Source organism: Salmo trutta, chromosome 13 (genome assembly GCF_901001165.1).
Source record: "Salmo trutta chromosome 13, fSalTru1.1, whole genome shotgun sequence".
Classification (NCBI taxonomy): Eukaryota; Metazoa; Chordata; class Actinopteri; order Salmoniformes; family Salmonidae; genus Salmo; species Salmo trutta.
The window spans coordinates 54,456,975-54,468,954 of record NC_042969.1 but is presented as its reverse complement, the minus strand read 5'-3'; the positions used below and the strand labels follow the sequence as shown (position 1 = coordinate 54,468,954).

General features: G+C 43.1%; 1 protein-coding gene across 1 annotated transcript; it reads left to right on the top strand.

Moving 5' to 3' along the window:
* Positions 1 to 3,599: 3,599 nt before the first annotated feature.
* On the top strand, positions 3,600 to 11,870 carry LOC115206066 (uncharacterized). Its single transcript, XM_029772635.1, has 9 exons — positions 3,600 to 3,924; positions 4,158 to 4,235; positions 4,470 to 4,505; positions 4,948 to 5,006; positions 5,330 to 5,408; positions 5,611 to 5,739; positions 6,281 to 6,460; positions 6,899 to 7,691; positions 9,990 to 11,870. Exons 1-9 carry the CDS (start codon positions 3,826 to 3,828, stop codon positions 10,103 to 10,105), a joined length of 1,569 nt encoding a protein of 522 aa, XP_029628495.1. The 5' UTR covers positions 3,600 to 3,825; the 3' UTR covers positions 10,106 to 11,870.
* Positions 11,871 to 11,980: the final 110 nt, after the last annotated feature.

The following is an 11,980-nucleotide window of genomic DNA, read 5'->3' as shown; positions in this document are numbered from 1 at the left end:
AAATAATTAAATATACTGTTGAGAGTTAGAAAAGTAGAATACACAGGGTGCAATTTCGAAATGTGGTTGTCTATCAGTAGTTTCTCTCTTGTTATGTCCACCACTCAATTAGCCCGACGCGGCGTGTCAAGGGGGCCTGACCTCCAGGGGGCCCCCATTGATTTTGTTAGTCCCCCTCACTCAGACATCATATTAACATGGCACAAGTAATGGCAAAATGTGTAGAATTGCAGGAAATTTGCTTTACAACTGCAAAAAAATGCTTTAAAACTGCTCTCCACCCCATGGCAAAATGAGTAGAATTGCGTGACATTAGTTAAAAAATTGTAAAACATTCTCTTCTGCCACTTGGCAAAATGTGTAGAACTGCAGAAAACATGCTTTAAAACTGCAACATTTTCTCTAAGCTCCTTGGCAAAATGTGTAGAATTGCAGGAAATTAACTGTAAAACTAAAATGTTTCTCTCTGCCATCAAGACAGGGGGCCAGTCAAATGTTTTGCACGCAAAGTACAGGTGCCTACCAACCAAATCTCGCTTAGGGCTCCCAAAAGGCTGGGGCCGATTGCACAATTTGACTGTATGTGTGGGTATGGATGTGGGTTCCAAGGTCAATACCCTGTAAGGGGGTCTGGGGCATTTTAAAAGAAATAGCTGTACATCCAACACTTTGGTGATATTTTAGTCAATATAGCCCAATCAAAACTCAAATACCAATATTTTGATGTATTACTTTAAATAGCAACAACTGAAGGCAAAAATCAACTTCTCTGGTTGAAAACGGCCTATGTGGCATTGATATTAGTCAGAAACATTTATTCCAATGCTAAAATTTACTAAAAAGTGTAAGTAGGCTAATTTCTGTGAGATTTGTGTAACTGAGATCATCACGATTTACATGAAGGTTGGGTTTGGATTACATTCATGCCCACATGAGACCACTGCCTGGCGCAGTCTAACCACCCCTGGCAGTAATCAAATTATCTGAAGCACAGCTGCCCAGTGTGCTGCAGTGCATGCTATCCAATCGCTCACCAGGACTAACCATTAGCACGCAGCACCTCGGACTTGTTTTGACAACGATATAGCGATACAGCCTTCCCTGTAGCTCAGTTGGTAGAGCATGGTGTTTGCAACGCCAGGGTTGTGGGTTCGATTCCCACAGGGGGCCAGCACAGAAAAAAAACAATTATGAAATGTATGCATTCACTACTGTAAGTCGCTCTGGATAAGAGCGTCTGCTAAATGACTAAAATGTAAAATGTGAATGTAATATAGACAAGACATCGTCGCAAATGAGGTCTTATAGGAAATCAGGTCTAATTAGGCTGAAGTTTATATCATGAATAAAATTATACAAGTCTTGTGTTGGAAAACCTGGAATCAGAGAGGCTGATTACTTTGGACATTTCTGACATTGATTTTTCTACTCCAAAATGAATAAAAATGTAAATGATAATGACACCATTTAAAATAAATACTTCCCCTCTATAAATGAGCTAATATCATATATTAGTCCATATTATAAGGCAGGTGTGCTATATCACATAACTGATGCAGCATAGTGCCTGTAAATAAATAGGCTGAAGCATGGGCATAAATACGCAATGATAAGATTTAACAATTAAATGCACGAGGACGCCCTGACCAAATTAATGCATTTAATAAAGTCACGAATGACCATGGAATAAAGTATGTGGACACCCCTTCAAATGAGTGTATTTGCCTCCATAGACAAACATTGGCAGTAGAATGGCCTGTACTGAAGAACTCAGTGACTTTCAACGTGACACCGTCATAGGATGCCTCCTTTCCAACACGTCAGTTTGTCAAATTTCTGCCCTGCTAGAGCTGCCCCGTTCAACTGTAAGTGCTGTTATTGTGAAGTGGAAACATCTAGGAGCAACAACGGCTCAGCTGCAAAGTGGTATGCCATACAAGCTCACAGAACGGGACTGCCGACGCTGAAGCGTGTAAAAATCATCTGTCCTCGGGTTGCAACACTCACTACTGAGTTCCACACTGCCTCTGGAAGCAATGTCAGCACAAGAACTGTTCGTCGGCTTCATGAAATGGGTTTCCATGGCTGAGCAGCTGCACACAAGCCTAAGATCACCATGCCCAATGCCAAGCATTGGCTGGAGTGGTGTTAAGTTTGCCGCCATTGGACTCTGGAGCAATGAAAATCCGTTATCTGGCGTGATGAATCAAGCTTCATCATCTGGCAGTCCGATGGACGAATCTGGGTTTGGTGGATGCCAGGAGAACGCTACCTGCTCGAATGCATAGTGCCAACTGTAAAGTTTGGTGGAGGAGTAATAATGGTCTGGGGCTGTTTTTCATGGTTTGGGCTAGTCCCCTTAGTTCCAGTGAAGGGAAGTTTTAACCCTACAGCATACAATGACATTCAAGACAATTCTGTGCTTCCAACTTTGTGGCAACAGTTTGAGGAAGGCCCTTTTCTGTTTCAGCATGACAATGCCCCCATGCACAAAGTGAGGTCCATACAGAAAAGGTTTGTCGAGATCGGTGTGGAAGAACTTGACTGGCCTGCACAGAGCCCTGACCTCAACCCCATCGAACACCTTTGGGATGAATTGGAACCCCAACTCCGAGCCAGGCCTAATCACCCAACATCAGTGCCGACTACACTAATGCTCTTGTGGCCAGATGGAAGCAAGTCTCCGCAGCAATGTTCCAACATCTAGTGGAACGCCTTCCCAGAAGAGTGGAGGCTGTTACAGCAGCAAAGGGGGGACCAACTCCATATTAATGCCCATGATTTTGGAATGAGATGTTCGACGAGCAGGTGTCCACATACTTTTTGGTAATGTAGTGTAGCTTTGAATGTTGTCTGTGTTCTGTGTTTTGGATTGTTTTATTGTTTTTTTGTGCCTTGTGTGTGAAAAAAGTGCTTTACAAATTAAATTTATTATTATTAATACTATTATTATGATTATTATTATTATAATAAAATATTTCGTTATGGTTATCATCACACAAAACAAAACACAAAGTGCTGCCTCAAGACCGGGCCCAACCAAAATAATAAATGTCGAAGGGGTGCCAAATAAAATAATAAAATAAAATTGAGTAGGACTGTATGGTATAAAAGCACAGAATGCAAGTAGCTGCCTGGCGCTTTAAATTGGGTAAAGAATTTCTAATCAATCAAATTCATTCTGGTATAGTATTGAAGGGATCAAATTTAGTCAATTTTACACTGGGGTGTATTCACTAGGAACCAAACTAAACGGGAGGAACCTACCTGAATTTGTCCAATAGAAACTCTCATTTTCGTTGCAAGGTTGCCTACATTTAGGCATAACCTTTCTGGTCAAACATTTGGCGAATGGTGAGAGGACACCACATTCTATAAGCCTACTCACTACATGTAATTGTAATTGAAAGTATTTGTTCATCCTATCAATCACATTTTGAGGTGTGGATTTCCCATAGGGATTTCCACATAAACATTTGCTGGCAGTCCGGCACTGGTCTCAAATTTGCTGCCCGCAAATGTTCAGCGTTCAGATGGTTACGTGATACTTTGGCGCCACCATGTGGAAGAAATTAGTACAAACCATGGACAAAGAACCTACATTTTATGTCCCCTTTGGTTTGCCGTAGCCAGTGTTAATGGCTTACAGTAGCTCGCGCTGATGGTCCTAGTCGTGGGAGGTACATGGATGGGATGATCCACATGTTGACTAATGGTTGTTCTGAAAAACAACATGTATTTAGGTAAAGAGATGACCTGAAATGATACATCCCAGAAGATGATCACAGCGCCGTGACTAGCGCACTATCCATTGTGTGCAGTAGAATGTCTCCACGGGTGGCGACTCTGCTGTCCGGACTGTGGCTGTTCTTGGTTCTGTCTTGTGCTGCTAGGTCGATGTGGCAAGCCTGTGACAATGGGAAGGTACACTGTGAATCATTATGGACTATTTTATACTGCCATATGTCACTTCACTTGACTTTGTATTGCCTGCATCGAGTATAATTGCTAGAACAACGACCATGAAGAAAAACCATAGCTATCACAATGCAATGACATGATTAATATATGTGCCATCGATTGTATGTTACCACTCTAGACAGCAAGCAAACTGTGGCAGTTTTGTGTCTGTATGATGTGTTTTCTGTGACTGACAGCTCTTGCTGGGGAGAGACCTGCCCCCGTCAGTTGTATGGAGCTGTCCTGTGATTTCCTGGCCAGAGTCCACTACCCAGGTAACCATAGAGCTAACCACTTGACCTATTGAACTACTGTTCCACATAACATACAAACCGACTGGTAGTAAACTACTGTAAGCATGAGTTACATGTAAACTTGAGCATTTCTGATTATGTAGCCTATTTATCTTGTGCACTTGGCTTCATATTGTGCATTTGTTGTGTGCATTTCCCCGAGCAAATCCATTGCTGGAACACAGTGCAAACCAGATCTCTCTCCTCTGTTTGCAGAAGATTCCTAGCATTGACACAAAGTATCCCCCACAGGTAAATCAATCAACTTGTCAAACAGAAAGCACAATGAGCTAGCATTATCTCTCATTATGAACACATTCTTTCCAACCCCTTAGTGTAGCTATAACTGATAGTGATGAGTCTTTAGAGCGACTGATTCTTTACACAAAAATACTATCAAAGATCCACACATGACCTGATTGTTAAATTAAATGTAATTCAATCATAAAAAAAGATTTATCCCTCAGAGGCAGCAACAAGACAACATATCACAGTGTTTCTGTCTGGAACGATAGGATGCTGACGTCGCCTAATCCTGGGCCCCGTTCAGCAGGGCACAGCGTTGCAGAACGTTCACATAGAGATGTATTCTCTGACATGCAGAATGAGAAATCACGCCTGGTCTCTTCATGAGATTTGTATCAGCTCATGGCGCTGATACATATGTCTGCCCTCTTTTCCTGTCTGACCTCAGCCGATTGAGCACGTCTGCATGGACACACCCATCACCTACAATCACACTATCCCCAACAGGTAAGATGCTGCAGACACACACACACACACAGGAAGTGTTACATCACCAAGTACTGTACACAAAATACACACCTGGGAACCTGTGTCAAATCCCATTGTCAGTTAAATATGACAGGCTGTTAAATATTACTTTGTAATAACTCTTTAATGTGACAATGTAATAAATGTATGTAAACAGCCAAATACATTTTCTGGGCAAGTGACAACCATAAATAGAAACAGCTCCTGACCTGCATGATGGACAAGTGCCTCTGAGAGCTTAATGTCAATTCCTGTGTTGGGCTCCATTTGCTATACTGTCATTATGTGGGGGGTTTGTATAGTGGAGCTCACCGGGCTGTAGGGGCAGAGAGTGGAGAGTACCTGTACTGCCCCCCTCAACGCTGGCTCAACAACCTGCAGGTAACCACTAAAACCATGACCGCACACACACACACACACACACACACACACACACACACACACAACCAACCTCACAGAGATGGCTAATATTTTTCATGAGTCCAGTATTGCCATAACTGATTGTCCAACTCTAATCAGCCTCTAGTGATGGTGTGTGTATGTGTATGTGTGTGTGTGTGTGTGTGTGTGTGTGTGTTTGCAGCATGGAGCAACAGTGTTGCTGTACCATCCGTGTGCTCCTGTTCGTCAGAGTGACCTGCTGTCTGTCCTGGGCCACTGCTGTCTGTCTGACTACATCCTAACGCCACACCCTGACCTCAGCACACACCGGGTGAGTGAGTCACACACACACGATAAAGACAGTCTCAAAGGAAACATTACCTTTACTTACACTAAGATATCAGTAGAAGTAATTTACCATCTACTCTGTACTAGCTTGTGAATTGGCAGATATCCCAATAGATGTGCTAAAATCCCAAGGGAACCATCTCCTTACCAATAGGATTCTAGAAAACCCACGATGGCACTCCGTAGTGGCTTAGTTGAACCTGATTATAGAGTACACTGAAAACAGACGACAACATGTCTATTGTGACAGCAGGGCATTCAATTGACATCCCAACAGATGCATAGACAAAGTCGTGACGGTGAAACAAGACACCAGAATGTTCCTTCTTACAATGGAGAACACAGTAGAACACATATATTCAGTGGCATGTCATTGAAATGAGGGTTGTGTTCATTAGGGCACACAGTTACAAAACAAGGAGGAAAACAAGCATTTCTTATTGGATAAGCACTTATCAGTTTTTTTTCCATTTGGTGCCTACTGAACATGACCCTGTGGTGACTGAATCTCTCTCCTGTTGAAGCCGTTAGCGCTGGTGTCATGGGGTCGCACTCTGGAGCTGTCCCAGGTGACCACGCTGGAGGTCTGTGATTGGTTGCAGTTGACAGCGGCACAAGGTAACAGTGGCGATGTGGGTCCAAACAGGAAGTATAACTTGCTGATGACCCATGCTGCGGATCACAAACACGCATACCCAAAGAAGGTGAGCCAGAAGACAGAGCGAGGGCAGGGCACTGCATGTTTGAACATTTGAAAGACAGCGTAACGCAGTGCTATTCAAACTTTTTCAGTGGGGACCACATTTTTTGGGCCAGAATTTCTGGGGACCCCATTCCACCCCAAATCTAATGAAACAACCTTCAAATCTGTACATTGAGTTTCACATCAACAAATGACCTTCAATTCATTACATTTTCATCTCTTATCCAAATTAAAAGAACCAATATACATAAAATATTCTGTACTCTGAAAATATATACATTTTAGGTATTTGGCGAACCCACTAGAATTTTCCCACAACCAGGGTCGCGACCCCGACTTTGAATAGCACTGGTGTAAAGTAACATGATGTCCTGAAGCTGTCGTAGAATGATTTGACTGTATGATTTACTGAGTGTGCCTATTTGTTGATCATCACCAGTCTCTGAAGCAGTGCTGTGAGGAGACCCTCTCTCTGCTGCTGGATGGACAGCTGGAGGTGACAGATTGGAGGAGAGGGAGGGTTCGCAAGAGCCGAGCTGCACTCGGGAACGAAGGGAGGGAGAAAGAGAGATGGACCACCGTGGTGCCGCCTCTAGCAGTCACCAAGACCAGCAGGACTACCCTGGATAAAACCGGGCCAAACAGACCTGAAGCACAGGGCCCAGCCACAGTGAGGGTTACACAGAGAGATACGGACCAAGGACTCAAAGTGACTCAACCTCGCCGCAGAGAAAATTACACAAATGAAAAAGAGCCCCGAGGCAAAGTGAGAGAAACAGACTGGCTGAACCAGAACGAAGCAGAGGACAAGAGGCAGAGTGGGAAAACGGGAGACATCCAGGAGAGAGAGGTGAGGAGCAGCAGACACGAGGGAGAGACACAGCCCCGTAACACTCCAACCAAGAGGAAAAAGGCTCTGTCTCAGAGTCGGCGCAAGCAGCTGGCTGTCACACAGGCGAACAGCCAGGACAGGAGAGCAGACTGTGATGGTAGGATGGGCCACAGCGAGTGCACCGAGACTGTAGCTCCACTAGGGGGCGCCGCGGCTGGACCCAGTGACAGGATGCTGCCCACTCCGCGGACAGACGAGGCGGTGTGGGCGGCAGCAGCGTTGGGCTTCCTCCTGGTGCTGCTGGCACTCTCTGTGCTGCACACCCGCCTTTACCGCCAGTGGCGCACAACGCCCAGCATGTACTGGCATGACCCCAAGCAGGACTACGACAGAGTGGCAGGTGGGTTCATTTGGATTTAAACACACACCCCCCACCCAACACACACTTCTTAGGGCCCTATAAAATCTGCGTTGCATAGAATGTGGACGGAATTACAGAATGCAGACATTAAAACGGAATTCAACAATATAAAAAAATTGATTTAACTTAGAGCATTTACAGTGAGGGAAAAATGTATTTGATCCCCTGCTGATTTTGTACGTTTGCCCACTGACAAAGAAATGATCAGTCTATAATTTTAATGGTAAGTTTATTTGAACAGTGAGAGACAGAAAACAACAAAGAATCCAGAAAAACGCATGTCAAAAATGTTATAAAATTATTTGCATTTTAATGAGGGAAATAAGTATTTGACCCCTCTGCAAAACATGACTTAGTACTTGGTGGCAAAACCCTTGTTGTCAATCACAGAGGTCAGACGTTTCTTGTAGTTGTGTGCAAACCTGGTGGCCATCTCAGGAGGGATTTTGTCCCACTCCTCTTTGCAGATCTTCTCCAAGTCATTAAGGTTGAGGCTGACGTTTGGCAACTCAAACCTTCAGCTCCCCCCACAGATTTTCAATGGGATTAAGGTCTGGAGACTGGCTAGGCCACTCCAGGACCTTAATGTGCTTCTTGAGCCACTCCTTTGTTGCATTGGCCGTGTGTTTTGGGTCATTGTCATGCTGGAATACCCATCCACGACCCATTTTCAATGCCCTGGCTGAGGGAAGGAGGTTCTCACCCAAGATTTGACGGTACATGGCCCCGTCCATTGTCCCTTTGATGCGGTGAAGTTGTCCTGTCCCCTTAGCTGAAAAACACCCCCAAAGCATAATGTTTCCACCTCCATGTTTGACGGTGGGGATGGTGTTCTTGGGGTCAAAGGCAGCATTCCTCCTCCTCCAAACACGGCGAGTTGAGTTGATGCCAAAGAGCTCCATTTTGGTCTCATCTGACCACAACACTTTCACCCAGTTGTCCTCTGAATCATTCAGATGTTCATTGGCAAACTTCAGACGGGCATGTATATGTGCTTTCTTGAGCAGGGGGACCTTGCGGGCGCTGCAGGATTTCAGTCCTTCACGGTGTAGTGTGTTACCAATTGTTTTCTTGGTGACTATGGTCCCAGCAGCCTTGAGATCATTGACAAGATCCTCCCGTATAGTTCTGGGCTGATTACTCACCATTCTCATGATCATTGCAACTCCACGAGGTGAGATCTTGCATGGAGCCCCAGGCCGAGGGAGATTGACAGTTCTTTTGTGTTTCTTCCATTTGCGAATAATTGCACCAACTGTTGTCACCTTCTCACCAAGCTGCTTGGCGATGGTCTTGTAGCCCATTCCAGCCTTGTGTAGGTCTACAATCTTGTCCCTGACATCCTTGGAGAGCTCTTTGGTCTTGGCCATGGTGGAGAGTTTGGAATCTGATTGATTGATTGCTTCTGTGGACAGGTGTCTTTTATACAGGCAACAAACTGAGATTAGGAGCACTCCCTTTAAGAGTGTGCTCCTAACCTCAGCTCGTTACCTGTATAAAAGACACCTGGGAGCCAGAAATCTTTCTGATTGAGAGGGGGTCAAATACTTATTTCCCTCATTAAAATGCAAATCAATTTATAACATTTTTGACATGTGTTTTTCTGGATTTTTTTGTTGTTATTCTGTCTCACTGTTCAAATAAACCTACCATTAAAATTATAGACTGATCATTTCTAAGATTAACATAATACAACAAAATGCATCAGTGATTCGTATTTACCTGCAACTTTCTGAAACGGCACAGGGAATGCCCGTGTGTGTGGGTATTGTGCGCACGTACAATATGTCTAATTTGAACTCATCACGAGGGGACGCAGTTGCTCGCGGGTTTGCATATCCACATCCATTCCCCCCCACACACACACACCCACCCACATTGTGAGCAAAACATTTGAATGACCCCCCTTTTGATAGCGGGGATAGTTTTGGTGTTCATTTCAGGTAAATCACATTTTGCCATGGGGTGGAGAGAAATGTTTGCAGTTTTGAATATGATATCTAACAAAATCTATAGGGGCCCACTGGCCAGTAATTGGACCATGACAACATGTTTAGATAGCTAGCCGCTAAACTAACTTAGCAATCTAAAAAATGTTAGCTGACATGGGCTAATTGACTCACTATCAGCGACTGACATGGAGCCAAAAAGCTGATGCACAACCACATTTCGAAATTGAACTTTAAAGTTGAGACCCCGACTGAGTTCCTAAAAAATGTAACATTTGGGGGGAAATTGATCAGAGGTTTAAAAGTCTAGTTGTGTTTTGTGTCTTAGATGTGATTCACAGGAGGCTGAAGATACCAGGGAGGAGGAAGAGGAGGGCGTCCAAGAGCCGAAGACAGGAATGTGTCCTCCTACCACCCAGCTCCAGCACAGAGGACGACGAGTAGAAACAGACATCTGTTTATTATAACCGTCTTGTCTTTAGCCCTGTGAGAAGAGAGGTAAGAGGAGAGGACACTGGGACCTAAAAGCAGGGTACACCCATTTGCCTAATAACACTGCTCTGCTGAAGAAACTGAGCATTTTATGGATTTTTTTGTAAGGAGACCTCAGATTAATCTTCTATCGCCGGTAGTTAAGGAATATTTTAGTATTTTAACTGTCATACAACGCTCCATAGTGCAAAATCCCATTCAATCAGGTCTCATTCACAATCACCACCAATGATACTATTTTACTACACATTCAAATGTTCTCGTAGGGGCCGATTCAGACTTAGGAAATGTACGCCTTTCCTACGCACGCCATTCCTACGCACTTCTAAGTAGTTGGTATTTAGACTTGCCATATGAAGATTTGCAGGTGTGGCTCCAACAATAAATGTAATTCAACCCCAGAAAACACACCCACTAGTTGGCCGACAGAATTGACAAGGGGAGTTTTCGCTCAATTAATTCTCTGTTCATTTATCTAAGGTAATCCCTTTAAATATGTATTTGGACAGTGAAGCTAACAATTTTTATGTTAGATCAAATGTTTCATATGAGGCAACCTTTAATTTGAGGGTATTTTCATAAATATCTGTTTTACCTTTTAGAAATTACTTCTCCATTTGAAGAAGTATTTGGACAAATTCACTTAGTGTATTAAAGTAGTCAAAAGTGTTGTATTTGATCCCATAATCCTTTGCACTCAATGACCACATCAAGCTTGTGACCCTACAAGCTTTTATTGTAGGAAGAGAATATGTTTCTGAACACTTCTACATTAATGTGGCTGCTACCATGATTATCGATAATGGATCGAATGGATCGTGAATAATGAGTGAACGCTAACCTCTCCTGTTATTGGAAATGGTGAGAGGTTAGCATGTTTTGTTGTAGCCTATGTTACCTTCTCACTCATCATTATTCATGATTCATTCACGATTTGTCTTAATCATGGCATTATCAGGATTAATTTGGAAGTGTCCAGAAACATCTGCTCACATAGAAAGAAATTTACTCCAGTCATCATTAATTTCCTATTGGGCAAAATATAATCTGAAACACAACCAAAACAAACTGAAAATGCATCCAACAAATTGTAGAGCCAGAAGCTTCATGTAGTCACGGAGTTCAAGGAATATGTAGCCAAATGCTCAACTTTTGATTATTTTACACTAAGTGAATTCTTCAAAATGGGGGGGCTAGATAAAGTGCTTTCCTTTCTAAATGTTAAAACATATGTATGAAAATACCCTCAAGCTGACATTCTGTGCCGTCACCTCATGAATCATGTGATATAAAATCCAAAATGCTCGAGTTTAGAGCCAAATGAAAAGGTTTAGCTTCGCTGTCCAAATAAATCTGGAGGGGAGTGTAGTTGCTGTTGTAAGCAACAGACTGTCGGTTGCACTGTGTTGCAGTAGTGGGTACGAGTCCATCAAATGCTGTTGTGTGATAGTAACAAATCGTTTTTTTTAAATCATGTTTTGTGAGTTATTTAATATGACGGCTGCAGTGACTCAAGACATGGACAGAGAGGTTTTGTATGTAGCAGCAATACCCTGTGAAGGCTTTTTATTTGTTTCTATCTACTGTGTGATGTTTACTAGTAACCCTGTACCAGATGTAGATGTGTATACTCTTTTACAATACTAATGTATACATAGTAGGATATGACTGAAGATCATGATTCTAAGTAATGAAATTAAAACCATGAACACAAAAATCACCATAGATGTGCTTACCATAATGGAGCAGCTGTAGCCATATACAGTGTACAAAACATTAGGAAAACCTTCCAAATATTGAGTTGCACCCATTTTTGCCCTCAGAACT

Excerpts from the sequence above, each read along its gene's own strand:
- LOC115206066 (XM_029772635.1), top strand. The coding sequence starts at position 3,826 with ATGTCTCCACGGGTGGCGACTCTGCTGTCCGGACTGTGGCTGTTCTTG. Across the intron at positions 4,236-4,469 it reads GGCCAGAGTCCACTACCCAG|AAGATTCCTAGCATTGACAC; the intron begins GTAACCATAGAG and ends CTCTGTTTGCAG. Across the intron at positions 4,506-4,947 it reads ACACAAAGTATCCCCCACAG|CCGATTGAGCACGTCTGCAT; the intron begins GTAAATCAATCA and ends GTCTGACCTCAG.